Source organism: Sus scrofa, chromosome 3, assembly GCF_054392235.1.
Source record: "Sus scrofa isolate SSC_HxYL_T2T_F1_AM1 chromosome 3, Sscrofa_HxYL_maternal_Yorkshire_Landrace_v2.0, whole genome shotgun sequence".
Lineage (NCBI taxonomy): Eukaryota > Metazoa > Chordata > Mammalia > Artiodactyla > Suidae > Sus > Sus scrofa.
The window spans coordinates 38,301,537-38,328,920 of NC_139385.1; the positions used below are offsets into that span (position 1 = coordinate 38,301,537).

The 27,384-nt window shown below is 56.4% G+C and overlaps 5 protein-coding genes and 1 long non-coding RNA gene across 8 annotated transcripts; 5 read left to right on the plus strand and 1 right to left on the minus strand.

The window, feature by feature from the left end:
• The first annotated feature begins 888 nt into the window (after positions 1-888).
• PRM1 (protamine 1) lies at positions 889-1,332 on the plus strand. The gene is given in 2 exon segments (NM_214253.1): positions 889-1,035; positions 1,142-1,332. Coding segments are annotated over 2 exon segments (153 nt in total). The 5' UTR covers positions 889-929; the 3' UTR covers positions 1,189-1,332.
• A 2,822-nt stretch (positions 1,333-4,154) lies between these two features.
• On the plus strand, positions 4,155-4,764 carry PRM2 (protamine 2). Its single transcript, NM_214252.1, is given in 2 exon segments — positions 4,155-4,460; positions 4,594-4,764. Coding segments are annotated over 2 exon segments (282 nt in total). The 5' UTR covers positions 4,155-4,225; the 3' UTR covers positions 4,641-4,764.
• Positions 4,765-6,079: 1,315 nt separating this feature from the next.
• On the plus strand, positions 6,080-6,522 carry PRM3 (protamine 3). The gene has a single exon (XM_003354607.5). The coding sequence runs from the start codon at positions 6,145-6,147 to the stop codon at positions 6,421-6,423; it is 279 nt and encodes a 92-aa protein (XP_003354655.1). The 5' UTR covers positions 6,080-6,144; the 3' UTR covers positions 6,424-6,522.
• A 3,318-nt stretch (positions 6,523-9,840) lies between these two features.
• TNP2 (transition protein 2) lies at positions 9,841-11,335 on the plus strand. Its single transcript, NM_001444418.1, has 2 exons — positions 9,841-10,301; positions 11,160-11,335. Exons 1-2 carry the CDS (start codon positions 9,905-9,907, stop codon positions 11,174-11,176), a joined length of 414 nt encoding a protein of 137 aa, NP_001431347.1. The 5' UTR covers positions 9,841-9,904; the 3' UTR covers positions 11,177-11,335.
• Positions 11,336-14,645: 3,310 nt separating this feature from the next.
• On the minus strand, positions 14,646-20,915 carry LOC146404547 (uncharacterized). The gene is made up of 2 exons (XR_014839623.1): positions 17,418-20,915; positions 14,646-16,507 (listed from the first exon to the last, which is right to left on the minus strand). It is a non-coding gene; the product is annotated as an uncharacterized LOC146404547 (long non-coding RNA).
• Positions 20,462-24,777, plus strand: SOCS1 (suppressor of cytokine signaling 1). Of its 3 annotated transcripts, none has more exons than XM_005662126.4 (2): positions 20,462-20,601; positions 21,702-24,777. In XM_005662126.4, exon 2 carries the CDS (start codon positions 21,752-21,754, stop codon positions 22,412-22,414), a length of 663 nt encoding a protein of 220 aa, XP_005662183.1. In that variant the 5' UTR covers positions 20,462-20,601; positions 21,702-21,751; the 3' UTR covers positions 22,415-24,777.
• Positions 24,778-27,384: the final 2,607 nt, after the last annotated feature.

The following is a 27,384-nucleotide window of genomic DNA, read 5'->3' on the forward strand; positions in this document are numbered from 1 at the left end:
TCGTTAACCACTGCGCCACGACGGGAACTCCGATTCATCATTTTAAAGTGAAAATTCAATGGCATTTGGTTCATTCATGATGTCAGATAACTATTTGCACTCCCCCCAACAAGTGTATCACCCCAAAAGGCAACCCCAACATATTGAGCAATCATTGCCCACTCCGCCCACTTCTGGGTAACCACCAATCCATTTCTGCCTCTCTGGACATTTCCTGATTCCCCTCTCCGGACATTTCATGAAAATGGAATCACACACTATGTGCTGCCTCAGAACTTAGCACCTGCTGTTCCTTCTTCCCAGATGCTGTTCCCTCCTCCAACTCTGACTCATCCTTTAGGAAGTCCCTTCACCAGCATTTCCTCAGGAGGCTTTCCTATGGCATCCCCTGAGGTCAAGACCCGCCTCCCCAACATACATCCTCATAAAATCCTGAAGGTTCTCTCCTCAGCAATTTTCATGATTATAATTACTCTGTGTGGTCATTTCATTCATGTCTCCTGGAGTTAGATTATAAAGTTGACTAGGCAGGAACATGTCTGCCTTGTTTATCACTGTATGCAGGGCTTGCCAGAATCTGGCAAACATAGGGGCTCAATAATAATTTGTAAACTATCCGAGTGAATGAGTGAGTGTCCTTACAGAGGTCACCTCGTGTCCCTCTGCGGATGCATCACGGCCCCGCCCTCCCTCACAAGGCCCTCCCACATGCCCATATATGGACACGATGCAGGCCGACTCTGGCCCTGGTCTGTGAGGCCTAGGCCTCTGCGACCTCACAATGACCAGGGCCCTCCCCGCGTCTATAAGAGGCCCAGCAGTCAGCCCCTGGCACACAGCCTCCAAAGTTCCACCTGCTCACAGGTTGGCTGGCTCAACCAAGGCGGTATCCCCTGCTCTGAGCATCAAGACTGAGTCCATCCATCACCATGGCCAGATACAGATGTTGCCGCAGCCATAGCCGGAGCAGGTGCCGCCCCCGAAGACGAAGATGTCGCAGACGAAGGAGGCGATGTTGTCCGAGGCGGAGGAGAGGTAAGGGGGTCTGCTCCATCACGGGGTGGTGGGGGGGGGGGCGGAGCTGTGCTGGGCCTGGGGGTTCGGCTGGTGCTTTAATGTCCTCTCTCCCTCTTGTTCCCAGCGGTGTGCTGCCGCCGCTACACCGTTATAAGGTGTAGAAGATGCTAAACATGCAGTAGCAAGACCACCGCACTCCTGCCTGAAATAGTACCAGCCTTCAAGACCCTCTCGCCGCATCTTGAACATGCCACCGTTCCAATGAAGTGAACAGGAGCCTGCTAACGAACAACGCCGCCTGTCAATAAATGTTGAAAAAATGCCACTGGTCTCATTTGCCTTGAGTGACTTGGGGAGGGGAGGGAGAGGAGGGCTTGGGGACACCAGGAAGAGAGGATATGAGTGAGGGTTGTCACACTGGATCTTGTTCCAAACTTCAGACTACTCCCAAGGCACAACCCACATCTGCCTCCCCGCTGCCGCCCCTTTATGGCTCCCTACCCAGGGGGACAGAAGCCGGCCGTACTAGTTTCTGAAGACCTCTCTTCCCTAGCTGTGCTCAGTGGCCTTCTGCTGAGAGCTTGAAATGGGCCACAGAGACTGGCAAATGCTACACATCAGGGCTTCCTCAGCCTTCCCCTGCCCCCGAGAGCCAGTAAGCCTTTACCAGTGAAGCTCAATACTATATCCCACCAATCCCCAAGGTGCCCGGAGCTGAAATTCCAGTTTACAGCTGTGTCCAGGTTACAGTGAGTCACCTGCCCACAGGGGCTGAGTGAAGTTTCTGTTAATCCTCAGACACAATAGCCCTAGTTGAGGAAACAAGGTGACTGGTCCACTCAACCCCTGTGATGCACCCAGATGTGACAACAGCTCACAGAACATTTCTGTCCCCCAGGCTTGAACGGTCTGATCTTTGCCACACAGTCTAGGTCACAATCTCACGGTGGCAGAGCAAAGCTCAGGCAGTTTCATCAGGGACCAGACCTCAATGACCCACTTCCCTAGAGCGATGGCCACAGAGACATGATGGCCACGACATCATGTAGAGAGTGCCGTGGAGCAGGTACTCGGCCTTCACCACTTCCAAGGCCACCCTAACGTGCAAGGCAGACATGGATGGCCCCTCCTCACAGGTGAGGACACTGAGTGGGAGATGAACCTGCTTCCAGAACCCAATTACTAGACTGGTTCCACGCTCAGAAGATGCTGACCCTGGACCCCCAGGCAGGCTTTTTTTTTTTTTTTTTTTTTTTTTTTTTTTTTTGCCAATCTCTTTTTTTTTTTTATTTTTTAAATTACTCAAATGAATTTATCACATCTGTAGTTGTATAATGATCATAACAATCTGATTTCACAGGATTTCCATCCCACAGCCCAAGCACATCCCCCCAGCCCCCAAACTGTCTCCTCTGGAGACCATAAGTTTTTCAATGTCTGTGAGTCAATCTGTTCTGCAAAGAAGTTCAGTCTGTCCTTTTTTCAGATTCTACATGTCAGTGAAAGCATTGGATGTTGGTGTCTCATTGTATGGCTGACTTCACCAGGCAGGCTTTTATGACCAGATCATGCTCCAGACATGGAGATTCTCACTTAGCAGGGGCTGGGGAGACCAGGCCTGGGCATTCATATTTTGATCAAGTGTCCTGGGGGAGCCTGAGGGCACAAATGAAGAGGCCTCTATATTATCACCTGTAACAAAATTACCACAAACTTCACAGCTTAAAACACAAATTTATTATCCTACTTGGGACTCATGGGGATAAAATCAAGGTGTGAGCAGGTTTGGAAGCCTCAGGAAGCCTTGTCTTTCCCAGCTCCTAGAGGCCACCTGCATCCCTCAGTTCACAGCTCTGCTTCCATCTTCAAAGCCAGTGGTCCAGCATCTTCAAATCTCTCTTCCTGTGACTCTCCTACTTCTCTCTTATTTTATTTTATTTTATTTTATTGGCTTTTTAGGGCTGCACCCTTGGCACATGGAAGTTCCTAGGCTAGGGATTGAATCATAGCTACAGCTGCTGGCTACCCCAGAGCCACAAGCCACGCAGGATCTGAGCTGCATCTACAACCTACACCACAGCTCAGGGCAACCGCGGATCCTGAACCCACTGAGCGAGGCCACGGATCGAACCACATCCTCATCTAGTCAGGTTCGTTACCGCTGAGCCATGACTCTTCCTTCTAAGGACCCATGTGCTTACAATGAACCACCCAGATAATCCAGGATGATCACACCTCTCAACTGTTCACATTCAGAAAATCCCTTCTGTCCGTCAGGTAACACTCACAGGCCCAGGGATTAGCATGGACATGGAGTGGGGTGGGCATGGCTCTGTCTACCACATCCTCCCTGCAGATGCTATGACTGATTCTGGATTTTTTCTTTTTTTTAAGATACTCCTCTTTTAATTTTATTGTTCTTTTACATCTTTTAGTTTCATTTTTTGCTACTTTCTTTCTTTCTTTTTTTTAAATTGTTGTTTCCCCAATGATTCTGGATTTTAACAGGCCATCAAAGCACAGTGGGAACCCTAGGAGAAAGCCAGAGGTGGTGGAAAGGTGACAGACACATTTTGGGGAAGGAAGAAGTCCCCAGGGTGGGGCTGGGGAGCCCCGGCCTGACCCTGAAGCCCGGCCTTACCCCTTACTTGCAGTGCCCGTAAGCAAGTCACTCAACCTCTCGGTGCCTCAGTTAATGGGTAAATGTATGGAATTTCTGGAATTTCTGGCAGAGAGTAAGCATTAAGATCACTCTGGGGACAGATAAGCCCCACTCCCTACCCTGCGTGCTTTGCAAACCCCAGCCTGCGGCGCAGCTGCACCAGCGGCAAGAGCCTCGGGGGAGGCTATGTGGGGGCTCCCAGCAGTCTTGGGGCGGGGGGGGGGGGGGGATGAAGGCATTTGGACAGAAGAGGCTGGCGCTCTCCTGTGAGAGTCCCACCTTACGAGGGACAGGGACACGTTCTATGGGCGGCAGAGGTGAGGGCTGGCTGCCTGGGCTCTGTGCTGCTTTCACAGAAGGGGCCAAGGTGGGGACAATGGTGGGGTGGGGCTGCCAAGTCACAGAGGGGGCCCCCTTTATATACAAGTCCCCGGAGGGCTGCGGACAGACCCGACCAACACTATTAAGAGCAAGAGCCGGCGGGCAGGCCTCAGCCTCCTCCCCCAAGGCCACTGCAGCCCCGCCTGAGCCGCCTGACCCGCCACCATGGTCCGATGCCGCGTGCGGAGTCCGAGCGAAAGTCCGCAGCAGGGCTCTGGGCAGCAGCGCGAAAACGAGCGCCAGGACCAGGACCAGGAGCTGAGGCCGGAGGATGTCCCGGTCTATGGCAGGACCCACAGGGGCCGCTACCACTACAGACACAGGAGCCACACGCGGCGGCGGCGCCGCTCCTGCCGGAGGCGCAGGAGACGCGCCTGCCGGCACAGGCGGCACCGCAGAGGTCCGTGCCCCCCACCTCGCCCCCACGCCTCCAGACCAGGGTGCGGAAGGGCGGAGGGAGGCTCGTGGAGCGCGGGAACGCCCTCCCTCCCCACCCAGATTCCCTAGGCTCTAACTAGAACTTTTTCCTAAAGGCTGCAGACGGATCAGGAGGAGGAGAAGATGCAGAAGGAGGCTCTAAGCCTCCCTGGGCCCATCACACCCCTGGTTGGAAATGAAGGAAAAGAAAAAGTCACCTGCCAGGAACCACCTCTCGAGACCATAGCAATCCCCCATGGATGCCCAGGCCCTGTGTTTGCAAGGAGCCCACGAGATCTTGAGTAAAATGAGCAAAAGTCATCTGCCAATAAAGCTTGAGATGAGAAACTCGCTGGCCTGTCAGGTCTCCTTTACGCAAAGAGCACAAACAGGGCTTCTATTTCCCACGGGACTTGGGAGGGGGTGGGGGCCCCCCGGAGTACTGGGCTGCTGTCTCACCCTGGGACACCCTTGGCGTCCCATCACCCAGAGCCACTGGGATGCCAAAGACCACGCTACTCTATTCAACTGTGACCTTCGCATTTCCCTGTCAACCCCTTCGCATTTCCCTGTCAACCCCCATCTCACTGTCTCTCAACCTGAAGAACCTTAAGGGCTGTTCGGGCGGCTGGGGAAAGTGTGGACTGTGCCAGGATGGGAAGCAGGTCTGGCAAGCTCCAGCAAGAACAAGGCTAGCGTGGAGGGAACCAAGGGCAAGGGGCAAGGGGTGAGGCCTTGTGGGCCGCTCGAATTCTGAGATGGGACCCTCGTGACCATGACAGGGCCATGCTTGCTCTGGAGGCTCCAGGGCACAATCCATTCCTGCCTCATAATCCTTGGTGTTCCTCTGCTGCGGCCACACCTCCAACCCCTGCTTCCTGTGTGAAATCTCTCTGCCTCCCCCTCATGGGGACCCTTGTGCTTCAGGGGTCCACCCTGCTGCCCGGGGATAAGCCATCCGGGGAGGGTCGCTCCTCAGCCTTCGCCAGCCCTGGGGAGGGTGGGTATGTCAGAAGTGGACTCCTCACCCTCAGAAGGACCAAGGGGGCTTTACCCCTCCCCGCAGGGGCATGTGCCACTAAAGAGACTGTGACCCCAAAAGCTTAGGAGCCACTGTCTTTAAAGGGTGCTGTGAGGACAGGGAAGCGTGAGAAGGGTTTTCTTTAGTTTCAGAGAAGCCTGGGCATGAGGGTGAAGCCTGCCTGAAGGCACCACCCAGGTCCAGAAACCAGACAGCTCCAGCGGCCCTGGAAGCTGCCACCTCTCATCACACACTGTCAGCAGCTCTCTTGGCTGGTACTTCTGGGATGGGGGCAGGAGGCTGTGCGCTCTGCTGCTTCTGGAAATTCTATCCCACACTGTCGTTGGGGATAAGAAACGTGCTGGACTTCTGCCAGACGGAGAAGGTGACACAGCAGGCAGGCTGCAGAGGCGCACCAGCATTTGGCCTTGGTCCTGCCCTGGGGGCAGGGAGGGGGGCACTCAGTGGGGCAACTGGGCCCGAGGTTTGAGTAGGGTGTCGGCCCAGACTTAGGTATCCGAGGGCGAGACGCTCGGGGGTGGGGGGCCCTTTGTGATGTCAGCGCCCTGCCTACCACCCTCAACAGCCCCTGCACTCCCCACCAGTGGCCTTTCCTCTCAGTCCAGACAGGCAGCCAGAGTGGGCCATGGGTTCCCGCTGTGCCAAGCTCAGCACGGGCCACGGCCGGGGCCACGAATCGTCCATGAAGAAGCTGGTGGCCTGCGTGAGTCAGGATAACTTCTCCTTGTCGTCGGAGGGCGAGGAAGAGGAGGAGGGAGAGGAAGAGGAAGAGGAAGAGGAAGAGGAAGAGGAGCTCCCTGTGCAGGGCAAGCTGTTGCTGATGGAGCCCGAGCAGCAGGAGGAAGGCACCCAGAATGACCTTGTGGCCCAGCAGAGCCCCGAGCCCAAGCAGACGCACTCCTGACCCACGGCGACGACGACGACGACGACGGCCTGGGAAGAGGTGCCTGCACTGCTCCAGAGCAGACTTTCAGAGAAGAGTCAATAAAAAGTCTCCAAGGAACCCTTCTCCTCCTGTCTGGTCTCCCCGCCCCAAGGCTGTGGTACCATGTGTGCATGTGTGTGTTCGTGCGTGTGTGTGTGTGTGTGTGTGCGCGCGCGTGCGTGTGTGTAGGAGGGTGAAGAGCAGGAGTCAGTGACCCCTGTCCTTGAACTCCAGCCAAAAGTCCTCACAAGGTCCACTCCCGCGACTTCTCGGCTGCCTTCCCCGCTTTGGGGGGTGGGAAGTGTGGTGGCCTGGGCTGGAAAGTCACCTGTGCCAGTCCCGTCTCCGGGGACGGTTCCGAGTCTGAGCAGACATGGGCTGAGGGCACCCGCAGGACCAGCGTGACCCCCTCAGCAAGCCCCCACACACCAACCACAGACACTCTTCTTAGCACAGGCTCGGGAGCTCGGCACACCTGCTGACTTCTTGGCGCTAGCTGTGTGACATGGAGCCAGTCGCTGCCTGTCTCTGACCCTCAGCCTGCCCTCCCTGTTTAAGGGGAGGTGAGTAGCTACCCCGTAGGCCAGCCAGCTGGGGGACCAACGGAAATGCTGGGTGGGAGCGGGCCTGGCAGTGGTGCACTTCACCGAGATGGGCACTGCCACCGTGGCAGTTCCATCTGACTCGTAGGCCCTGATTTTAGGGTCACAGCAGGTGGAGGGGTCTGGGTCCTTCTCAGCTGCCATCCTCACACTCAAGGTGACCCCGTGAACCCCACCAGAGGCTCACTTCTGCCCTTATCAAGAGCAGCCGTGGGGGCAGAGCCGACGGCCCATCAGGGAAGTGGGTAAAGGGAGACCAGCAGAGGGGCCAGACACAGAGGCAGGCCCCAGGCCCCACGCCCATTCACTGGCCTTCCTCCAGAAGCAGCCTGTGTGTCTGTCGCCCATTCTGGCCCCAGCTCCCTTAACCCTTTTCTTTCCAATAGAAATAACATTTGTGACCTCCACCCTCTTCCCTCAAGAATCCCCCAGGTCCCGGTGTCGGGGCTGAGAAGGGTCCTGCTGGGGCTGCCGGAGGGGCGGGGAGGACAGGGAGGCCTGGGGTTACTCAGAGGTGGCCACCGCTGAGGCCTGGGGCGCCACAGGGCACGTGAGGTCTGAAGGAGGCAGCCCCGCTGCCCGTGACCACCCAGCTCGCCCTGCCGGGCATCTCGGTCAGAACTTGTCCTTCTGTTCAAGTCCCACAGGTCCACCCACCCGTTCGAGTGCCCAGCAGATGTTCGCCAAGGCCCTGCTGTACGCTAGGCACTGTGCCAGCCACCATGGGCCCCGTGATTAATGAAACAGTCTCGGTCCCACTCTGCACTCGAGGGTGGGAAGGGGCAGTCAGAGCAGAGGGGGGAGGAAAAGAGGGGAGAGTCTTCACAGCCTGAGCAACCAACCAGCCCTGCTGAGCCCACACAAGGCAGTGCCTTCAGAACAGAGTCGCAGGGTCTCCCTAAGGCCCCCAGAATCCTCAGTGACCACGAGGCTTGACGAGAGGTGGCAGGCCTGGAGGCAAATTCGGCTCTGTCACTGACCCGCTGTGGGACTCTGGGCTGGTTACTCAACCTCTCTGAGCCTGCCTCTCCCTTGTTGAGTGTAATAACCACACCTACCTCACAGGGCCTGTTGGCCTCTCAAGGCTGCTGTAACAAATGATCATACACTTGGTGGCTTAAAACAACAGAAATTTATCTTCTCACCTTCTAGAGGCCAGAAGTCTGAAATTAAAGAGTCATCTGGGCCACAGCTGCCCCACCCCCCACCCCCAGGGCCTATGGGAGCACCCTTCCTGCCTTGTCCAGCTCACAGGGGCTCCAGGCGCTCTTGCGCTCGCAGCTGTACGCCTCTAACCCTGGCCTCTACCTTCCTGCAGTCTCCTCTCCCCATGCCTTCTCTCTCTCTTACTTATTCTGTCATTGGATTTAGGGCCTACCTGGATAATCCAGGATGCTCTAAATAGCCTTAATTCCATCTGCAAAGAGGCTTTTTCCAAATGTGGTCACACGGACAGGTTCCAGGGCCTAGGACATGGACACAGCTTTGGGGGGAGTATTCAGTCCAATACAAAGGGTCACTGTAAGTCTCGGGGACAAAGCCGCCTAGAAAGAGTGGGCCCAGGAGCCCAGCCACGCAGGAAGCGCTCTGTAAACAGGGTGGTTTTCACCATGAGTGATGTGACATGTTTATCAAGAAATAAATTACAATAAAAACAGATGACAGTAAAGTTGTGCACAAGCAACAGCGAGGGCAAAGCAGACGTGGGCGGGGTGGAGGGCCTGCCAGGGGGAGGGGAGATGGACATGGAGGGAGCTTCCTGAGGGGAGGAAGGGCAGGCCAAGAGCTAAGACCAAGGGCGCTAGCCAAGGCGTGGGGAGGGTGGGGGGCTGTGGGGAGAACGCTCCGGGCGAGGGAGCTCCGACCAGGCCCCGGGTGCGCGCCACTGTGGGTTTTCTGCCACAGGCGCTGGGAGGTCTGAGCACGATGTCCCACTGCATGCGGCCACACCAGCAGGGAGGGGAGTAGTGTCAGCAGGCAGGAACCAGAGGGAGGAAGACATTTTTCAAGGCCTCCTGTGGCTTGACAGGCATCTCGGGCTCACAAGAATACCAGGAAGGAAGGGACGACGTCCCTCTGTCAGATAAGGAAACAAGGCCTTGAAAACCAAAATGATCTGCCCAAGATGGGACATCAGCGCAAAGCGGGATCTGAACCCAGTCCTAAATCTCTCGGCTTTAAACCCTGCTGGGGTGGGGGGCTTGCCAGGCAGCCCCAGGACCACCATCAGTCCATTTGGCTACTCTCGTCATCCATCCATCCATCGCCAGCCACCCAATGAGCCAGCCTATCACACCGCCCATGCACGAGTCACCGGCCTTGCCGACCCCCGCCCCCGCTCTGCTGGGCTCAGGGCTGTGCTCCTGGCTTCCAGCCACCTGCGAGGAATAGGAACCAGAGCTGGGATGCTTGGAGGATGGGCTGGCCCTGAGGTACGCGCTGGACATAGATCCTCTCGTTGACTTTGCCCAACGTCCCCATGTAGGGGATGCAGGGATTCTTATGTCCCCCATCTACAAAGACAGGGGCTGGGGTTTGGTGAGGTGAATGCCCAGGGGAGGGAGCAGAAGGAAAGGAAGCAGCAGATCTGGGATGTGGACCCCAGGGTCACTCCTCTCAACCAACGATGGGAGGACCCCAGATGCCCTCTGAAAGCTGCCCCCGCCCCCGTGGGATAGGGTTAGGGGAAGGGCAGGGTGCTCTGTCCCAGTCAGGCCACATCTGTTACACCCCTGAGGCCTGTGCCATCACAATCGGTCCCGACTATATAACCAGGGGCTGCCAGGGCCTCTGTGAAGCTGGGTGTGCCCGAAGAGGAGGAAGAGGAGGAGGCTCTGCCCCTCCAAGCGCGGCCTCCCATGGACACCAAGACTCAGAGCCTTCCCAACGCCCACACCCAGCCCCATAGCAACTCTGGGCCCCAAAGCCACGCCTGCAACCAGTGCAGCTGCAGCCACCACTGCCAGAACTGCAGCCAGAGCTGCAGCCGAAGCCAGAGTTGCAGCCGGAGCCGGAGCTCCAGTCAGAGTCCAACAGGCCACCGCAGTCTACCTGGCCACCAGAGCCAGAGTCTGAGCCCCAGCCCATCACCAAGGCATCGCAAACGTGCCATGCACTCCCACCGCTGCCCCTCTCGGCCCGGCACCCGCTCCTGCAGCCACTCCAAGAAAAGGAAGAACGTGGAGGGGAAGGCGAACAAGAGGAAGGGAATCAAGAGGAGCCAGCAGGTGTACAAAACTAAGAGGCGGAGCTCAGGTACCTTTCAGGCTGGTGGGGAAGGGCCGCAGGGGGAGCAGCCCAGCCAGACTTTGGGGGAAGTGAGGTGAGGGTGGCAGCCTCCCAGCCAGAGGGCAGAGGAGCGACAGGCAAGGGTAACGGGGGAGAAGCAGCTATGGCCGTTGTACACAATACACCGAGACACCAGGTCTTTAAATAAACTGGACGGGTTGATTGGAGGGATGGCAGATTAGCTAGAGGAAGCATGGACGGGGGTGAGGCTGGGTGGATGAATATCAGGTTGGTTAGGCAGAGGGGTGGAACGCATGTATGAAAGGACAGAACAGTGGATGTGATTGGCTGAATTGGGTTGAGGTGCGGGTAGGCCGAATGAACTAGCTGGGCGGGTGGCTGAGTAGATTAGATACGCTTGGAAGGATGTGGGTGGTGAATGGATGGTGAATTGAACATAGCTGGCTATCTGGTGGAGTGAATTTTGAGAGGATGGCTGGTTTGATGAATTGGTTAAATAACGGTTGTCCAGGTGGGTGGATGATATGTTCAGTGGATGGATAAAGAGGTAGATAAACTGACTGGCTAACTGGATGGATGGATGAATGGAATAGCTGGGCCAATGAATGGAATAAAGGATATTTAGACTGGCGGACTGGATGGGTAGCATGGATATTGTTTAGAGAATGAAATGAATGTTGCACTGGGTGATTCATGGGTACATAATAAATGGAAGGATTCACAAGTCAAATGGGCCTGAAGACTGCCAGGCTCCATCCCCGCCCTGAATGTGATTACACATGAGCATCCAAAACCCAAAGGAGCGGGTTGTGACTATGAAGCACTCTGCTCTTAAAGGCTCCCTTTCCCATTCCTATTCCTTAGGGCGAAAATACAACTGAGAAGACACCCCAAGGCTTGTTCCTGTGTCGGTTTCACCCAGATGAGAAACGCCATCACACGTGGAATGCTAGATGGAAGAAGTCAAACTTTTGGCAGGAACATGTTACTACATTGATTTCTATGCAACATTGAGTAAAGCTTGTACACGGGATGACTTAGCCTTGAGTTGGCATTTTGATTTCACTAAAGGGGTCATGTGTTTGGGGGCCTGGTTTAGAAGCACAAAGCAGGGAAGTGGCTGGGTAGGGAGGAGGGCCATGTCCTATGACGGTCACTCATGGAAGTATAAGGAGCCAGTCCTGGCACAGGGGCAGAAATGAAAGGCAGATGGAGGCACCAAGAAGCCTTTGGAGTGGACGGGCAACACTCCGCTTGGGCAGAGCCCTCCCTTGCCCCACCTGCTCCCATATTTGTACACATGAGCGCACACTCGCGCGCACGCACACATGCACAGAGGATGCCCACGGGTCCACACACTGTTCATGTGATCCACATATGCAGCAGGCAGTCGAGGCGCATGGCAGGAGACAGGCGGGCAGGGTGTGTTCTGCAGTGCAGAACACCCTGAGTTTGAATCCTGGCTCATCTCGTTTCCCCGTTGTGTGACCTTGGGCTGGTGATCAACCCTTCTGAGCCTCGCTTATTGTTTCAACAAACTTCACTAAGCGACCACGTGTTTTCAGGGGCTGGGCTAGGCCCTGTTCTCAGAACACACAAACGCATGAGCACAAGATCTGCTGGTCACATTACGCGGTGGTATTGAGGGGGCAAGGTCTGGATGTAACGCTGAGCGACTCTGGTGGGGCAGGGGTGGGGAGGGAGGTCAAGGGCCAGTGGAGCCTGAGGGAAGCACATTCCAGGCCAGGGGACCAGCATGTGTGAAGCCCCAAGGAGGCTCTGCTAGAGTTTTCCTTGTGGCTCAGGAGAAACAAACCTGACTAGCATCCACAAGGATGCAGGTCCAATCTCTGGCCTCGCTCAGTGGGTTAGGATCTGGTGTGGCTGTGGCCGTGGTGTAGCCACAGCAGCTGTAGCTCTGATTGGACCCCTAGCCTGGGAACTTCCATATGCTGCCGGTGTGGCCCTAAAAAGACAACAAAACAAAACAAAACAGAACAACCCCAAGCCTCTGCTGTTCTTGGTATGTCATATAAAGTACCAGACAACTTGTTGTGAAGCTGCCAGGAAAAAGGATCAGGGACTGGTCAGGGTCCCACATAAACAACTTTCCAACCTTCAAACTCACAAGCCTTGGTTTTCGGGTCAGACTCAAGTTGCCTCTGGCTTCTGCACCCTGAGCGGGGGACCGTGGACTGGCCATGCTCATTACCCTGAGACCCCCTCACCTCATCTGTCCCGGGGGCAGTAAGGCCAACCCCAGAGGGCAGAGCACCCTTGCTAGGCCCCCTTCTATGACACCTGGCATGTGGGCTAAAGGAGAGGGGCGAACATGGGGAAACGGCGGGGGGGCCTGCGGTGCAGGGCGGGGATGGAGAAATGCTGGGGATCCTGGAGCAAGGCCTCATGGTGGGGGTCAGGCCGCAACACACAGATACGGAATCACTGAGGTGCACGCCTGATGTGTACGTTATGCGCCAACCAGCAAGGTCTCAGGTAGACAAGAGGAGGCCAAGTTTTGCAGGACACTGAGCTCCTCGGAGCCCTGGGCAGTGGCGGGTTCTTTCAGACCTGGCTGTGTGGCCTGAGCAGGTCACTTCTCCTCTGCAGCCCGGTCCCCTCCTCTGTAAAATGGGAGGCTAAAGTGCCTCCCTTGAGGGGTTGGGAGGGGGTGTCATGGAAATAATGCATATGGCAGCGTCCAGCAGGGGGTCCAGCACTCCGTTTGCTCTGAGGGGGTCCCTTGACCTCCTGCAGACTCTGAAGAGAAGTGATTTGATCAAGGTCTCTTGGAAGGCAGGTTTGGGATCAGAGGTTCATGCTTCGCCCCAAACCTTCTGGTTCCCTGATTAAAATCATAAGGCCACATAATGTCATGATAGTCAGTGACATGATAGTCACTCAATACAGCAGTGTGGGATGTGCTTGTAGGCAGCACATTTTAAGAGAAGAGGCAGAGACAGAGAGTCAGAGGGTAAGGTCAGGGGCTTTGAGCCCCACGCAGCAAAGGACCTCCCTATTCCCTGGACAGTGTCCTTTAATGATACGACCACTGGAGGCAGGAGCTCTTCTATTACAGGGACACTATCTCTGCAATAGAGGAAGTAAGCTGGATGCAGACAGACTCGGTCACATGTGTGGGTTATGGACCCATCCTAACACATTTCCCTGAAACCAACACTCAGGAAAAAAGTGGCACAAACACAGACACACATACAAAAAAATCTCCATTCAAACTCACCCAGACACAGAGCCCTGGGTTCACACACGGACCCCCAAATACACGGACCCCCAGATACACGGACTCCCAGATACACAGCCCCCCTTCACACACACACACACACACACACACTGAAACACACACAAGCAAGCACACAGCTATCCTCCCGCAGTCACACACCTGCAGACACACAGCTACTCTCCCGCGGTCACACACATGATAACAAGTGGAGAGAAATCAAACCACAGACTCATTCTTTCACTTGCTGGGCTGGGGGTGGGGCGGCAGGAGTTTGGGGGCTGGCTTGCTGGAAACCCGATTTCAAGAAACAGAGAGAAACATTTGCTAAATTCAGCCACATTCTGAAGGCAACCTAACCTGCCTTTCTGGTCGAGAGACCTAATTTTGGCCGGATGCTGGAGTAAGGAGGGCCCTGAAAGAAAGACCTGGCCCCCCTGTGGTGGGACTCTCGCTCAGCTGCCTGGGGAGCTGTCACTCCTGCGGGCCCGAGTGGTCACTAAGGGGCCCAGCAGTCCTGCGGGGGAGTGAAGAGCAGCCAGGGAAGGGGGTACAGAGCCTATGTCGAGCTGTCAACCTGAGGTACGATTTGGGAGGAAAACTACCTCAAACTGTACCACCTCCCCCATTCGCTCGCTGGGTGACCCTAGGCCTGTCTCTGAACCTCTCTGAGCCTCATGTGTGCCACAGGCTTTGTGAAGCAATCCAAGGCACATGCCATCTGGACCGCTGCAGCCCAGTACTTAGTGCAGGGCTGGCACATATCAGGAGCTCAGTAAAGCTTTGCTGAATGGAAGAATGTGCAGGCATTGATGCAACGGTGAGATGCCGGGTATGGGCCACTCAGTGGGCAAAACCAGAAAAGGTTGGATAATAACAAGCGCTGGGAAGGCACGGGGAGGCAGAGGGCAGCAGCGAGGACGGCAAACCAGCACAGTGTGTGGTGGGCAACTGGGCAGCGTCCGAGAACATTTCCAGCGTGCAGAGCAGGGCTCACACATGTGGGCCAGGATGCAGGGCCATGTGATTTGCAAGAGTAAAAAACTGGAAACACCCTAAGTATATACCCACAGCATGGCTAAACGAACACACGGGTTCACTGACGATTATTGTGCAGTTTTTAGTTTTGTTTTCTGTTTTTTATTTTTTTTCTTTTCAGGACCGCGCCCGTGGCATATGGAGGTTCACAGGCTAGGGGTCGAATTGGAGCTGTAGCTGCCAGCCTACACCACAGCCACAGCAACGCCAGAGCTGAGCCCCATCCGTGACCTACACCACAGCTCATGGCAACGCCGGATCCTTAACCCACTGAGTGAGGCCAGGGACCGAACCCGCATCCTTATGGATACTAGTCAGGTTCGTTACCACTGAGCCACAATGGCAGCTCCATCATGCAGTGTTTAAAGGAATGAGGTTGACCTATGTGTGGCCTCCCCCGGTTGCCAGGATATGCTGCTGGGTGGAAAGGGCAAGATGGGGAAAGGGTTACCATTGATGGAGGGGAAATTCTACACAAAGCAACACTGTCCTTTTAGAGGGAAAATGCAGGCATGTGTGTGCCTGGAAAAGCATCTGGAAGACTAAGCTGAGGCCTGGGAATATGTCTGGGGAGGGGAAATAATTTTCTACAAGGAAACAGACAAATAAAGTAGGGTGGAAAGGGTGTCAGTGAGGCACCTGGTGCTCAGCCAAGCTCCGCTGCCTCTGAACAGAGAGCACGGGAATGCTGGATGTAAACTCTGAGTCTGCAAAGGCTTTGTATTATCTGTCCTCGGTGCCATCTGCCCTTTCTGGGCTCGCTGCAGGCAAGGTGACCCCGAAGGCTCTCCTCAGGGAGAGTCGCTGCCTTCCCCAAGCCAAGCCTCTGCCCAGAAACCATCAGGGTGGCCCCAGGGCCTTTCCTGCTTTCTTGATCCTCATCACCTGTCACCTGCCCCTTGGGCCCTCACACGTTGGTCTCCGGGCCTTTGCTGGCGCCGCGCTCTGCCAGGGGCGCTCTCCCTTCTCCCTGGGCCAGGTCTCTCTTGCTCTTCAAAGTGCAGGTGAAGGGCCACCGCCTCCCAGAGCCTGCTCAGCCCTGCCGGCCCGGCCAGGGGCTTCTGCCGGAGCCAGCAGGCTGTGGGCTGCCCACAGCACGTCTACTGCTGGTCTTCATGCCCCGAAACGATGGGCCTCAAGCCGGCCTCTCTCAGCAGCTTTCCCACTCCCCACGGTGGGGGCTGGTGCCCAGGGTTGAGGAGACGCCCTGCCCCAACTCTCAGCGTCCCCAGCCTGCTGATGGTCAGCCCTTTCGTCTAGCTCCACAGCTTCTGCAAATGCTTGTTTCCCCTATGTGTCAACTGCCAAAGGTCACTGCCAGTGTCCCTGTTGTCAGCTACTGACACTTACTTTGCTACTTGCAGGATGGGGTAGGGTGGCCACCAGATGGGCAGACTAGAAGAGGGTGGACAAATAGAAACCATGGGCTCCCAGCGAGGTGCTGCGAGACTGACTGAGGAAAAGGCACTGGGCCTGCCAGGCTTAGGTTTTCGGACGGTTCTTGCGGCCACTAGATGAAGGTGATGTGCCGGAAGCTACAATGGGGCGGGGGCGGGTGGGGACCTGGGTCCGTGTCTGGACCCCATAACCAGAGTTTCAGAAGTCTGCTTTCCTCTTCTGGAGTTTCTGACCCAGTCCCAGCACCTGCTCTGCTTTCTGAAAGCTGGTGAGTACTGGGTACTGCCCGTAAGCTCCGACCTCATCTCTCCCGCCTTCATCCGCCATGTGGGTTGAAGAGGCTTGCTGGAATGTCCTCACCAAGTCTCCCCAGGATCTGGGGGCCCAGCCACCAGCTCAGGCCATAAGTCCTCTGTCCGACGAGAGCCTTCTCCTTGGGCTCAAGTGTCCCCAGCTGCACGCCCCTTCTCACCACCGAAACACACTATTTTTCCTGCTGTGGGGACAAGGTTCCACCCGAGGTAACGAAGCAACCTGTCTGGAGAAAGAGGCCTCCGAGTGGGATGCAGCCCAGCCCCCGGGCTCTCCAAAATACTCGAAGCTCTTCCACCAGCCCCCAGAGAAGTACCTTCCTCGCCTAGTACATGGAGACACAGAATTTCCAAGTCACAGAACCATGGGCGAGAGTGAACAAGACACCCTCGCCTGGCCCAGAGCGGGCTCCGCAAACAGTGCCTCCACTTCCAGGGTCTCCTGGGAAGGGAGGGCTGACCCCAGAACTCAGGTCGGATGCATGTCCTGGCTGTCCCTGAGGACTGTCTTTGCACCCATTTCAGGAACTAGTGTGGTGACACGGGGGTGGGGGGCACGGACCATCATGAGGTATGTCCCAAGGCCCCCACTGTCACCACTGTGGCTAGAGCCCCAAGCTGTCCAGGAAGTCAGCAGCCGGAGTTTTTTTCCACACCCAACCCGGTAGTGTCTCCTGCAGTCAGGGTGAAATCCAAACCCCTCCCACGTCCCAACAAAACCTTGTCCCATCAATTGGACCCCCTCAACCTCTATACCTCACCCCTGCACTCACCCCTTGCTCCCTACACCAACTATACATGTCTCCTTTATGATCCTCAGCTCCGCCAATCACTCCCACCACAGGGCCTTTGCACTGGTGGTTCTCTCTCCCTGGAATCCTTTTCATCCCGCTTTTAGAAAGGCCTCAGCTCCAACCTGCCCTGTCTGCCTCACCTCACTCCTGTCTCCACACCTCGCTGCCCCCTTTTCCCTGTTTATCTTCCCAGAGCACTTACCATGGTCTGAAATGACCATGAGAATTCACTCTTGGGGTCTCCCTGAAGACCCCTGAGTCCTAGTGCCTGGCAGACAGGAAGCACTCAATAAAAACCTACTGAATAAATACTGAAATGGTGAAGTAAGCGTAATTACCCTACCTTGCAGATGAGGAAACTGAAGTACAGAGACGCTAGGAAGCTGGCCTCGGGCCATGTGCTCACTAAGCGATGGATTTAAACCCAGGCCAGCTGACAGCAGAATCCATGCTCCAAACCCCACAGCTCAGGGCTCCCCAGAAGCACAGACTCCCATGGGAATCTTGGCTGTAAAGAAAGGCTGAGGAGCCCTGGAGCACAGGGCGGTTTCAAGATTACAAGACCTAACCAGGGGCTGCTTTTCCCAGCAGGACTTTGCCAAAGCTAGAAAAAGAAACTGAAAAAACTGAGCTCTGAGCACCAAACCCATGACCGCCCCCCGCCCCAGCTACTGACTGGACCTCTCACTTCTCAGCTGCCAGGGGGGTGGGGTGGGGGGAAAAGCAGCCCACATGTCTGGCCGTGGCCAGACAAGCTGTGGACCTAGGGCTGACCCAACCGCCCCGTGACAAGAAGCCACTCCTGCTCATCACTTTGCTCCGTGCCTGGCACCCTGCTTCAGGTTTTGTTTCTGTGCTGCTCTGTGAGGTGCCAAATTTCCAATGCCCTTCTGAGGCCCAGAGAGAGCAGGCTGCTCGGCTGGGGTCTCACGGCCCATTGGAGTCCAAACTCCTCAGGGTTCCCATGCTGCCCAGCTTCCCGGGAGCCCGGCAGACAGATGCTTGTCAATCAGCATGTTTCTTTTTCCCTTTCTGCGTCTGGATTTGGTTTCGTTTTGAACTGGAGACTTGAGAATGAAACCAGAGCTATAGTAACGGTCACTGCTGGTGGGGAGGAAACCCACGTGTGCTCAGCAACTTGTGCCTGTCTCACCACGGTTGCACAACCAGGATCTGGTCTGCATGGAGGGTAAGGCCAGGGCCATTGTCCACACAAGGAAACCGAGACTCAAGGGGGCCCAGGGCCACAAAGGGTGAGACAGAGGCTTGACTGGCAAGACCTGGAGCCTTTCCAAACTTATGCACAAAAGGGAAGTCTGCAGAAAGGTCCTCACGCCTCCCCCAGGAGGCCCAGGATACAAATGAATCGCTCTGATTTCTTTGCCATCTACTGTTTTTCCAGAAAACAAACCAGGACTCGAGATCACCAGGAATCAGATTGAAGGTGGGGAAGAGTCTATGGCAGAGCAGGCCAAGGCTTTGGGGTCTCTCATCCCGGATATAAGTCTCCACTCTGCCCCTTCTGAGTTGTGTGCCCCTGGGCAAGTGGCTCCCTCTCTAAGCCTAGTTTCCCTATCTGTACAATGGGCAGATTGGATGTTGTACCAATCCAGGGTCTAAGGACTCTAAAGCACTGAGTACACAGTTTAGGCCAATGCTAAATGGATATCGGTAAACAAAGTGAAGGCGGGGCGCCATGGGGATGGATGGGAGTGTGGCGGCAAGTGGAGGACCAAGGGGAGGAGGCCCGAGTCTCCGGAAAAAGAGGTAGGAGTCACCTGGGCTGTCGATGGGGGGGGGGGGCACGTGGGCCACCAGCTATTTATACATCTCCCTCTGCCCAGAGGCCTGCCAAGTAGACTGCTGGCAGGAAGACAAGTCATACAGGAGCCAGCCCAGCCTGGCTGCCTTCTCTGGGACTGGACCACCCACCCCCAGCTCAAAGGGAGAAGGAGGTGCTATGCCTCCCCACTGCCAGCATCCAGGGGCCATGAAACTCTCCTTCTACTCCCCCATGCCTTCTATGGCCTGCTCTCCTTGGGCTAGGGCTTCTAAAATAAAGCCAAATGTCTGTGGCTCCAATACGCTGCCACAGCCACAGCCAGCCGCTGATGGACAATAACAGCAACAGCAAACACCTCCTGAATGCTTATTATACACCAGGGGTTGTTCAAAGCACCTGACCCATTAGCACTCATTTAATCCCTGTACTTGGAGGGAGACAATATCATGACCTTCTTCATAGATGGAGACACCAAAGCAAAGGAGTTAATTACATGCTCAGGATCACAAGGACAGAAAGTTGCATAGTTGTAATTGGAAACCAGCTAGCCTGGGTCCAAAGTCCAGCTTTGAACCATTACTTTATATTTTGTCACTTACCACAAGGCGGCCCCATGCAGCTGGTCCTGAATGACCACAGCACCTGACCACTGGCACATGCATGGCTCTGCATCTTCTCACTCCCTTGCACCCAAGTGCACGTTCACACACACAACCCAGGGCACACACACACACACAACCACATCAATGACCAACACCAGCTGCTGTGAACATGAATTCAGGGAGCCAAGGGGGTTCTAAGCAAGCTGGTCCTGGGCCATCCCCTTGTGTTCACGAGGAAACACAGGGGGGCTGGGTTCAGGGATGACAAGCGCCGAGGCTGGAGGACCTGCCACCAGGGCTCCAAGCAGAGGAGCGAGCTGGGCTGCAGCCTGAGAGCTGCCTGTAGAGGGCAGTGTGCAGCCAGGGTCGGCCAAGCCTGGTGTCCTCCGCGTGATGCCTCCTGGCTCTGAGACGCACCACCCACCAGCCTCAAAGCTCATTCGCTCTTTCTTTCATTCAAAAATACAAATAGCAGCCAGGCACCTATTCCGTGCCTTTCCAGGACAAACAGGATCACACACAAATGTACGAATCACAACTGGTACCCCGTCATCCCAAAGCCGAGGTGCGAGTGTGGGAAGGGAGCAGACGCGAGCAGTGGGGAGGCAACAGTAAAGTAGACGAGGGGGAAGAGGAGGGCTGGCCAGGAAAACTCACAGCAGGTTTTTGGAATTAACACATCTGAAAATGAACCGTTTTTTCACTGGGCTCCAGAGTGCCTAGCTGCTCCTCTCCCCGAAATAAAAGCAAGGAGGGCGTGCCTCCTTCGGAGCTCCCCCTCCACCAGTCACTGAGCCTCAGTTTCTCCGGCTGCGGCGTAGTAGAGCGCCGGCCAAGGCCACCGGCAACCGACCTTGCCCGGCCCCGCCCGGTTTCCGAGGAACTGTGTGAGCAGCGAAGGCGCCCCTCCCGCGCCGCCGAAGGGTTCCTCCGAAGCCTGTGGTCAGATCGTCGCTTCCTGGGAAGCCCAAGCCAAAACTGGGGACAGCAACAGGCAGGGAGGGGCGCAGAAGCAGCCATCTAGAGGCTCCGGCACTACGGGGCAGAGCAATGGCGAAAGCAGTCCGGAGGGGTCCCAAACGAGACCCCAAGGGCGGGTGGAGGTGTCTGGCTCCAGAGTAGAGGACCCAGATCTAGCCAAGGTGGGTGATGAGACACCTGATGGGGCAGAAGAATGTGCTAGGGTCAGTCCAAAGTATCCTTAAGGGGTTGGCTGCAGAAATCTGCGACCGAGAGCAGTGGCGGGGGCGGGGGAAGCTGGGCCACTAGGTCCGAAGGGGCGTCTGAGAACTGCCCAGGGAGCTCAGGGATGGGGCTGGAGACCTGAATAGAGGGGTCCTAGGACAGGTGCGAGGCTAGATCAGGACAGGGGGCCTCCCGGGGAAAGGTTCCCGGATTTGTGGCAAAGGTCGAGCGAGCCTGGCCTCCGAGGCGCGCACAAAAAGAAACCGAAAGTGGCGCGGAAGGGCGGGCCTGTAGTGGGGGGGGGGGGGTGTAGCCGTAGGGGGCGGGGCCTTCACTGACCACACCTCCAAGCCAGTTTAAAAGACTGGTGCAGGGGCGGGCGCGGAGCAGAGCGAGCTGCGGCCGTGGCAGCTGCACGGCTCCCGGCCCCGGAGCATGCACGAGAGCCGCCCCGGAGACCCCCGCCGCCCCGCCCGCGGCGCCCCGCGCCCCGCCGCCAGGTGAGCCCGGCACTGGGCAAGAAAGCGGGAGGGAAAGGGGAGGACGGCACAGGACAGCCAGGTTGCCAGGGCGGCCTCGGGCGCTGCGTGGTGGGGTCGCGGCCGCCACGCCCCTAGCCCCGGCTGGCTCCACCCTGGCAGACCCCCGCGCTTGGGGGTTCCCGCAACGCAGCTTTTCTGCCTTTGCGCAAATCTCGGAGTCGAGGCGCCAATCCCCGGCCTGGCCAGCAGGCGGCGGCCGTAGGGCGGCGAATGGGGAGCCGAGTGGCCGGAGTTGGGGCTGGTTTCTCCAAAGCACCTCTCTCCACGCCCCCCTCTCTTAACCAAACTTTGAGCGACTCCGAGCCCCACCGAGCTCCCAGCCGCGTGGAAGTACTCTGCGGACGGGGAAGCCCATTTTCTAGATGAGACCACTGAGGCTCAAAGGGCCGCCCCGACCTGGTCTTGCGCCCTCGACCCATTAGAAACGGATCCCCACCCCTCCTAAGTTGCCTCGCGGGTTCTCACCTGCCCAGCCCCACCCAGACTCCCCGCTCACTGACTGTCTCCCCCATCAGCGCACCCCCGGACGCTATGGCCCACCCCTCCGGCCGACCCCGCGTGTAGGATGGTAGCACACAACCAGGTGGCAGCCGACAATGCAATCTCCACGGCAGCAGAGCCCCGACGGCGGCCAGAGCATTCCTCCTCCTCCTCCTCCTCTTCATCTTCATCCTCCTCCTCCTCCTCACCCGGGGTCCCGGCGCGCCCGCGGCCCTGCCCGGCGGCCCCGGCTCCAGCCCCGGGCGACACGCACTTCCGCACGTTCCGCTCGCACGCCGACTACCGGCGCATCACCCGCGCCAGCGCGCTCCTCGACGCCTGCGGCTTCTACTGGGGGCCTCTGAGCGTGCACGGGGCGCACGAGCGGCTGCGCGCCGAGCCCGTGGGCACCTTCCTGGTGCGCGACAGCCGCCAGCGGAACTGCTTCTTCGCCCTCAGTGTGAAGATGGCTTCGGGCCCCACAAGCATCCGCGTGCACTTCCAGGCCGGCCGCTTCCACCTGGACGGCAGCCGCGAGAGCTTCGACTGCCTCTTCGAGCTGCTGGAGCACTACGTGGCGGCGCCGCGCCGCATGCTGGGGGCCCCGCTGCGCCAGCGCCGCGTGCGGCCGCTGCAGGAGCTGTGCCGCCAGCGCATTGTGGCTACCGTGGGCCGCGAGAACCTGGCGCGCATCCCCCTCAACCCCGTCCTCCGCGATTACTTGAGCTCCTTCCCCTTCCAGATATGATCGGCCGCGCCCGCCCTGCACGGAGCATTAACTGGGGCGCCTTATTATTTTCTATTATTAATTATTATTTCCTTGGAACCATGTGGGTTGGAGGGAGCGAGTGTGGGGGCGAGGCGCCTCCCGCCCTCGGCTGGAGACCCCTCCCGTAGACCCCTCCCCACCTCTTGTGGGGGTGCCCCCTCTTGGTGCTCCCTCTGGGTCCCCCTGGTTGTCCCCCTGGTAGTAGCTTAACTTAACTATCTGGGGCCAGGACCTGAACTCAGTACCTCCTACCTCTTCATGTTTACATATACCCAGTATCTTTGCACAAACCAGGGGTTGGGGGAGGGTCTCTGGCTTTATTTTTCTGCTGTGCAGAATCCTATTTTATATTTTTTACCACCAGTTTAGGTAATAAACTTTATTATGAAAGTTTTTTTTTTTTTTAAGAAAAAAGGTTTCTAGAGCGTGTGCTTTGGTCAAAGGTTTTCCATGATTCTGAGCGGGTCCCCGGGGTCCTAAGACTGACCTGTTCAGCTTGGCCAAAGGCCGTGTGGGGCCCAAGTTCTGGCTGGGAGCCCTGCATGGCTCTACCCACAGTGCTCAAGGGGAGAGGAACAGTTTGTCTAGTTTTGGTCTTGTCTCTGGTAACATGGCAGCTCGAGTTTGAGCACTTAATGTGTGCCAAGCCCTATTCTGTGCTTCACATGCTTAAATTGACTTAATCTATAAAGACAACCCTATGAAGCAAGGCTCTAATCCCCATCTTACAGAAGAGAACACTGAGGCATTTTAAATTTGCCTGTGGTCATCCCTATGGCCTTTTTTGGCTGTCCTCCCAGAAATCTGAAATGGATGACAGAGAGGAAACTTCTTTCATTCTATGACCACAACTTCTTCCAGGAAGAGGGTGGGGGTGGGGGCTCGATGAGTTTTTGGAAGGAGTGGCACATTCTGAAACTCAGTATCTAGGGAGACATAGTTTAAATGGGATGGGGATTCAGTGCTGGGTCTGACTTCCTTCTTCCCGCTCTCTTCTAACTCATGTACTTTTTGGTGAACACACAACTTGGAGCCAGAAAGACGCTTTGTGGTCTGTGGTGGAAGGAGGGCCCTTTTGGCGGCTTTGGGCAATTCCCTTTGCCTCTCGGGGCCTCAGTGACTACCTCTAAAATGGGCTGGCTGGAAGAGGTGCTTTGCTGTAACCCTCAGCAGCAGGCACTGATGCGTAGTGGTTGGAGGAGGTGGTGTTTTTGGGAACTTGGGCTGGCCAGCATCACCAGAGGGTTCCCAGGCTACTCCTGCATCTGTGGCCGGCCTGCTGGCCACTCACACCTGAGCTGCTGCTCTTGGTGGATTGAGCCACTTTCAGGTTTAGGGTTAAGCAGCCTCACAGACACATTACACTTCATTTTTAGAAGTCAGAATGGCCCTCTGCAGCCTTGGACATGCTTGTGATGGAGTGTCCTAATATTTAATAATACCTTTCAGACTTGAAAGTGCAGCATAAAATTAACTTGATAACCAGAGAGCTGGGGCGGCCCAGGCTTGTCTTGGGGATTAAATAGATTCCGGGCCTCAAGGTTAAGGATGGCCAGGAGAGATTTAGGATCTCGGAGAGCTTTGGCAATTTCATCCTTTAATGAGGTGGGCTGGGAGGGAAGGAGGAGACGTCTTGTCTCAGTGCCTCCAAGGAATCACTGCTTTTTCTTAACTGTGTCCTGCCCTTTTTTCTCTGCTCTGTAGATCGAGTCCTGGCCTTGTTCCGACTTCCCTGTCTCCCACCCAGCTTGGGCAGTGCTGGGAGAAAAACCCAAGAAGGCAGTGCCTGGGCATAGGGCAGACACTTAGTGAGCGTTTACTGTATGCCGGGCCCCGTGCTACCTTGTTGAAGCCTCACAACTGGCCTGTGAGTTAGTAACCTCCCCTCATTGTGTAGATGGGAAAACTGAGGCTCAGAGAGGCAAGTGGAGGAGCCAGATTTTCAAACCTAGGACAGTCCTGCTTCAGAAGCTGGGTACCACTAGCCAGCACAGCCTCCCACGAAGGCCTCACGGCTGCAGTAATACTAAAGCAGCTGCTAACATTTATATAGAGCGTCAATGTGCAGGCACTATTCCAAGTGCCTAGTTACCTATATTAAAATGGTCAATAAATTTTTAAAAAGTCAATTTCACCCTAGCCTTAGAATTGAGGTATTATTAACATCCCCATTTTACAGATGAGGAAACAGGCTCTCAGTTAAAGAGGAACTAATTTGCAGTTCATTTACAGTATTTCCAGGGTTTTGTCCTTTCAAAAAAGGCTTTAAAATTATATCTTCAGTATCCCAACCCATTCCCCTTAGCAAAATAGCTCAGAATAAAATGCCTCTAATCACACTACCCAGAGCTGGCCCATTTCTCTGTGAGTGATTTTTCAAAAAATCTATACTAACATACATACAGGGATCTAAATGACCTAAAAGCCCCCAGGAGCTGCACTCCAGGCCCTGAGCAACAGCTCGCAGGCACACACCAGTGAGACTCGCCTCGGAGAAGGGCAGGGAGTGGGGGCCCCGCACCCTGTGTGGCTTCTCCGTGGTGCAGATTCTCTCAAACCTCAGCTTCATGATTCAGCAGCGCTGACGTCAATTTACAAGAATGAAAAGTGAGAGGAGGGTTGGTGTGGGGGGGACCGGGTTGGGGGCCCAGGTGCGGCTGAGGTGTCTTCTGCACTGGCAGTGAGTGGGTGAGCCGGGCAGTGGGGGGCACGCAGAATGGGAAGGGGCAGCTCTTTAGAACGATGGGGATGGCGCACAGGTTCGGGAGCAGCCTGTGGCCAGCATCGAAGCCGTTCCTGAGCTGGGGACTCTGCTCCCCATTTTAGAGATGAGGAAATGGAGGCTCAGAGAAGTACAGTCACTTCTTCAGGGTCACACAGCTCAAAGGTCATAACCAAGACTTGCACCAGGTCTACACCCCTCTCAAGACAACTGGTTTCTTCACGAGGAGAGGTGGGAAGAGGGAGGAATCCCATGGAGATGCTTATTCCCAGGCCTCACCTCGGCCTGCTTGACTCTCCCAACCTCATGAGTGGAACTGTCACAGTCCCGCAGCCAGGAAGTGGAGAGCCAAGCTGCTTCCTGAGGTACTGAACCTGAAGCATTTAGCACAGAGCCTGGCAGTACATCTCTGAATGATGTGTTGCTCACACAATGATACTGAAGTTCATTAAACGAACATTCACGTGGCACCTATATGTTCTAGGCATTACTCGAAGCCCAAAGGATACATACAGGAATGGACAAAACCAAGGGAGTCTGGTCCCTGCTCTCGCCATGGTCGCATTCAGGGCTTCAGACAGTAACTAAATATGGCACAAAAGGAACAAGACCATTCTGAGTAGTGACCGTACATACTCAGAGGAAAACTCAACAAGGTGGCTGGGTGGGGGGTGGGGCTATTTTAAAAGAAAGGTCAGGAAGGCTCCCCACAGGTCACACTGCAATGACTGGACGGAGCCAGCCAGGAGATGGACCTTCCAGGCAGAGGGAACATCAAGTCCAAAGCTGTCAGCTGGGAGGGAGTTCAGCCCATTCCAGACACTGGCCAAACTGGAGGGGACTGAGTGGAGGCCGGGCAAGGGATGAGGTGGAACGGGTGGGCAGGGGCCAGAGCCCTGTAGGCCAAGGAGAGGAGTGTGGATTTGAAGTGTGATGGGGGTGGCCTGATCCTCTGATGGCGAGGCAGAGATGGCCTTAGGCTTCTTGCCTTATGATGTATTATCTGGGGCGGGGGGGAGGGGGGGGGAAAGGGTGGGTGTCACTCTTGGCCACACCTTCAGCTCCAGCCAACTGGGCCACAGCAAGGCAGGGACAGCCACAGGACCTGCCTGGCCCAATTCTGGCAGCAAGTGTGGGCCAAACCTGGCATCAGTCAGAAACCCCAACTCTGACCAGACCCCAAGCCTGGGTCTGAACAGAGACCCAGGGCAGAGCCCCCCAGACTCCAGTGAGGGGCTTCCTAGAGTGGCGATCGTCTGTGAAGAGGAAAGCTGGCTTCAGCTTTGGGGAAGGACCCACAGGACCTGAAAGGAGGCGGACTGGGCCTGAAACGGGGTGGCCAGTGCCACCTGGAGGCTTGCTTTGCATCCCCTCACCTGGGCAGCACCCTCACCTGGCGTCCATTACCATCATCCGGAGACTCCCTTGGGCTCGCGCGGTTTCCGGGGATATAACAGGGGCCTGGCCTATTCCCGCGCGGGTTTAGGGTGGGGGGAGGGAGTCTCAGGGTCCCTCAGGGAGGGCAGTGCAGTGTTCAACAAAGCAAGTCCACACAGGGACAATGGTGCCCAAGGCGCGAGTTCAACCGCCCCTCCCACTTGGTCCTGGCACCTGACAGCCCTCAGGGGAAACGGGTGCCATGCATTTTATACCGGCTGTTTGGCCCCAGTACAAACCCCTACACGCCCCCACCACACAAACATAACCCCTTGGGAGGTTGGGCATCTCCAAGCCGCAGGCCTCCAGTGACTCCCTGCGGTGCTCAAAAGGCCCACCTCCCGCGAGGCTGCAGGGGGCCCCACCGCCTCCGCCACACTCACCGCACTCCCTCTTGCCACCGGTCCTTTGCATGTGCTGTTCCCACACCTCCTTTGGCTTCAAAAATCAAGGCCTCGTACGGGTCCCAGCGTCATCAGCCAAGAGCTCCGCACCGCTCGCGACCTATCAGGCCGCCCCGGGCCGCGCGCTGATGACATCAGCACGCCGCTCTCACGGCTGCTGTGGGTGCCGAGCTCTGTTCATCCCGCTCGGATCCTGGGCCTTCCTACCCCCGCTGGCCTCCGCGTGGTCCCAACACCACCCCATGTGTGCTGCCTGCTTGGAACACAACCCCCCAGCTTCCCCCCAACACACACCCCTGCACCTGCCCTGAGAGAACGTGTCCTAAGGGCATGCCAGGTCACCGCCCCGCCCCCTCTAGTCTTTAGAGACCAAAAATCACTTCCAC

Bases quoted from the DNA above. Each gene is read 5' to 3' on its own strand.
- SOCS1 (XM_005662126.4), top strand. From the start codon at position 21,752: ATGGTAGCACACAACCAGGTGGCAGCCGACAATGCAATCTCCACGGCA.
- PRM3 (XM_003354607.5), top strand. From the start codon at position 6,145: ATGGGTTCCCGCTGTGCCAAGCTCAGCACGGGCCACGGCCGGGGCCAC.
- TNP2 (NM_001444418.1), top strand. From the start codon at position 9,905: ATGGACACCAAGACTCAGAGCCTTCCCAACGCCCACACCCAGCCCCAT.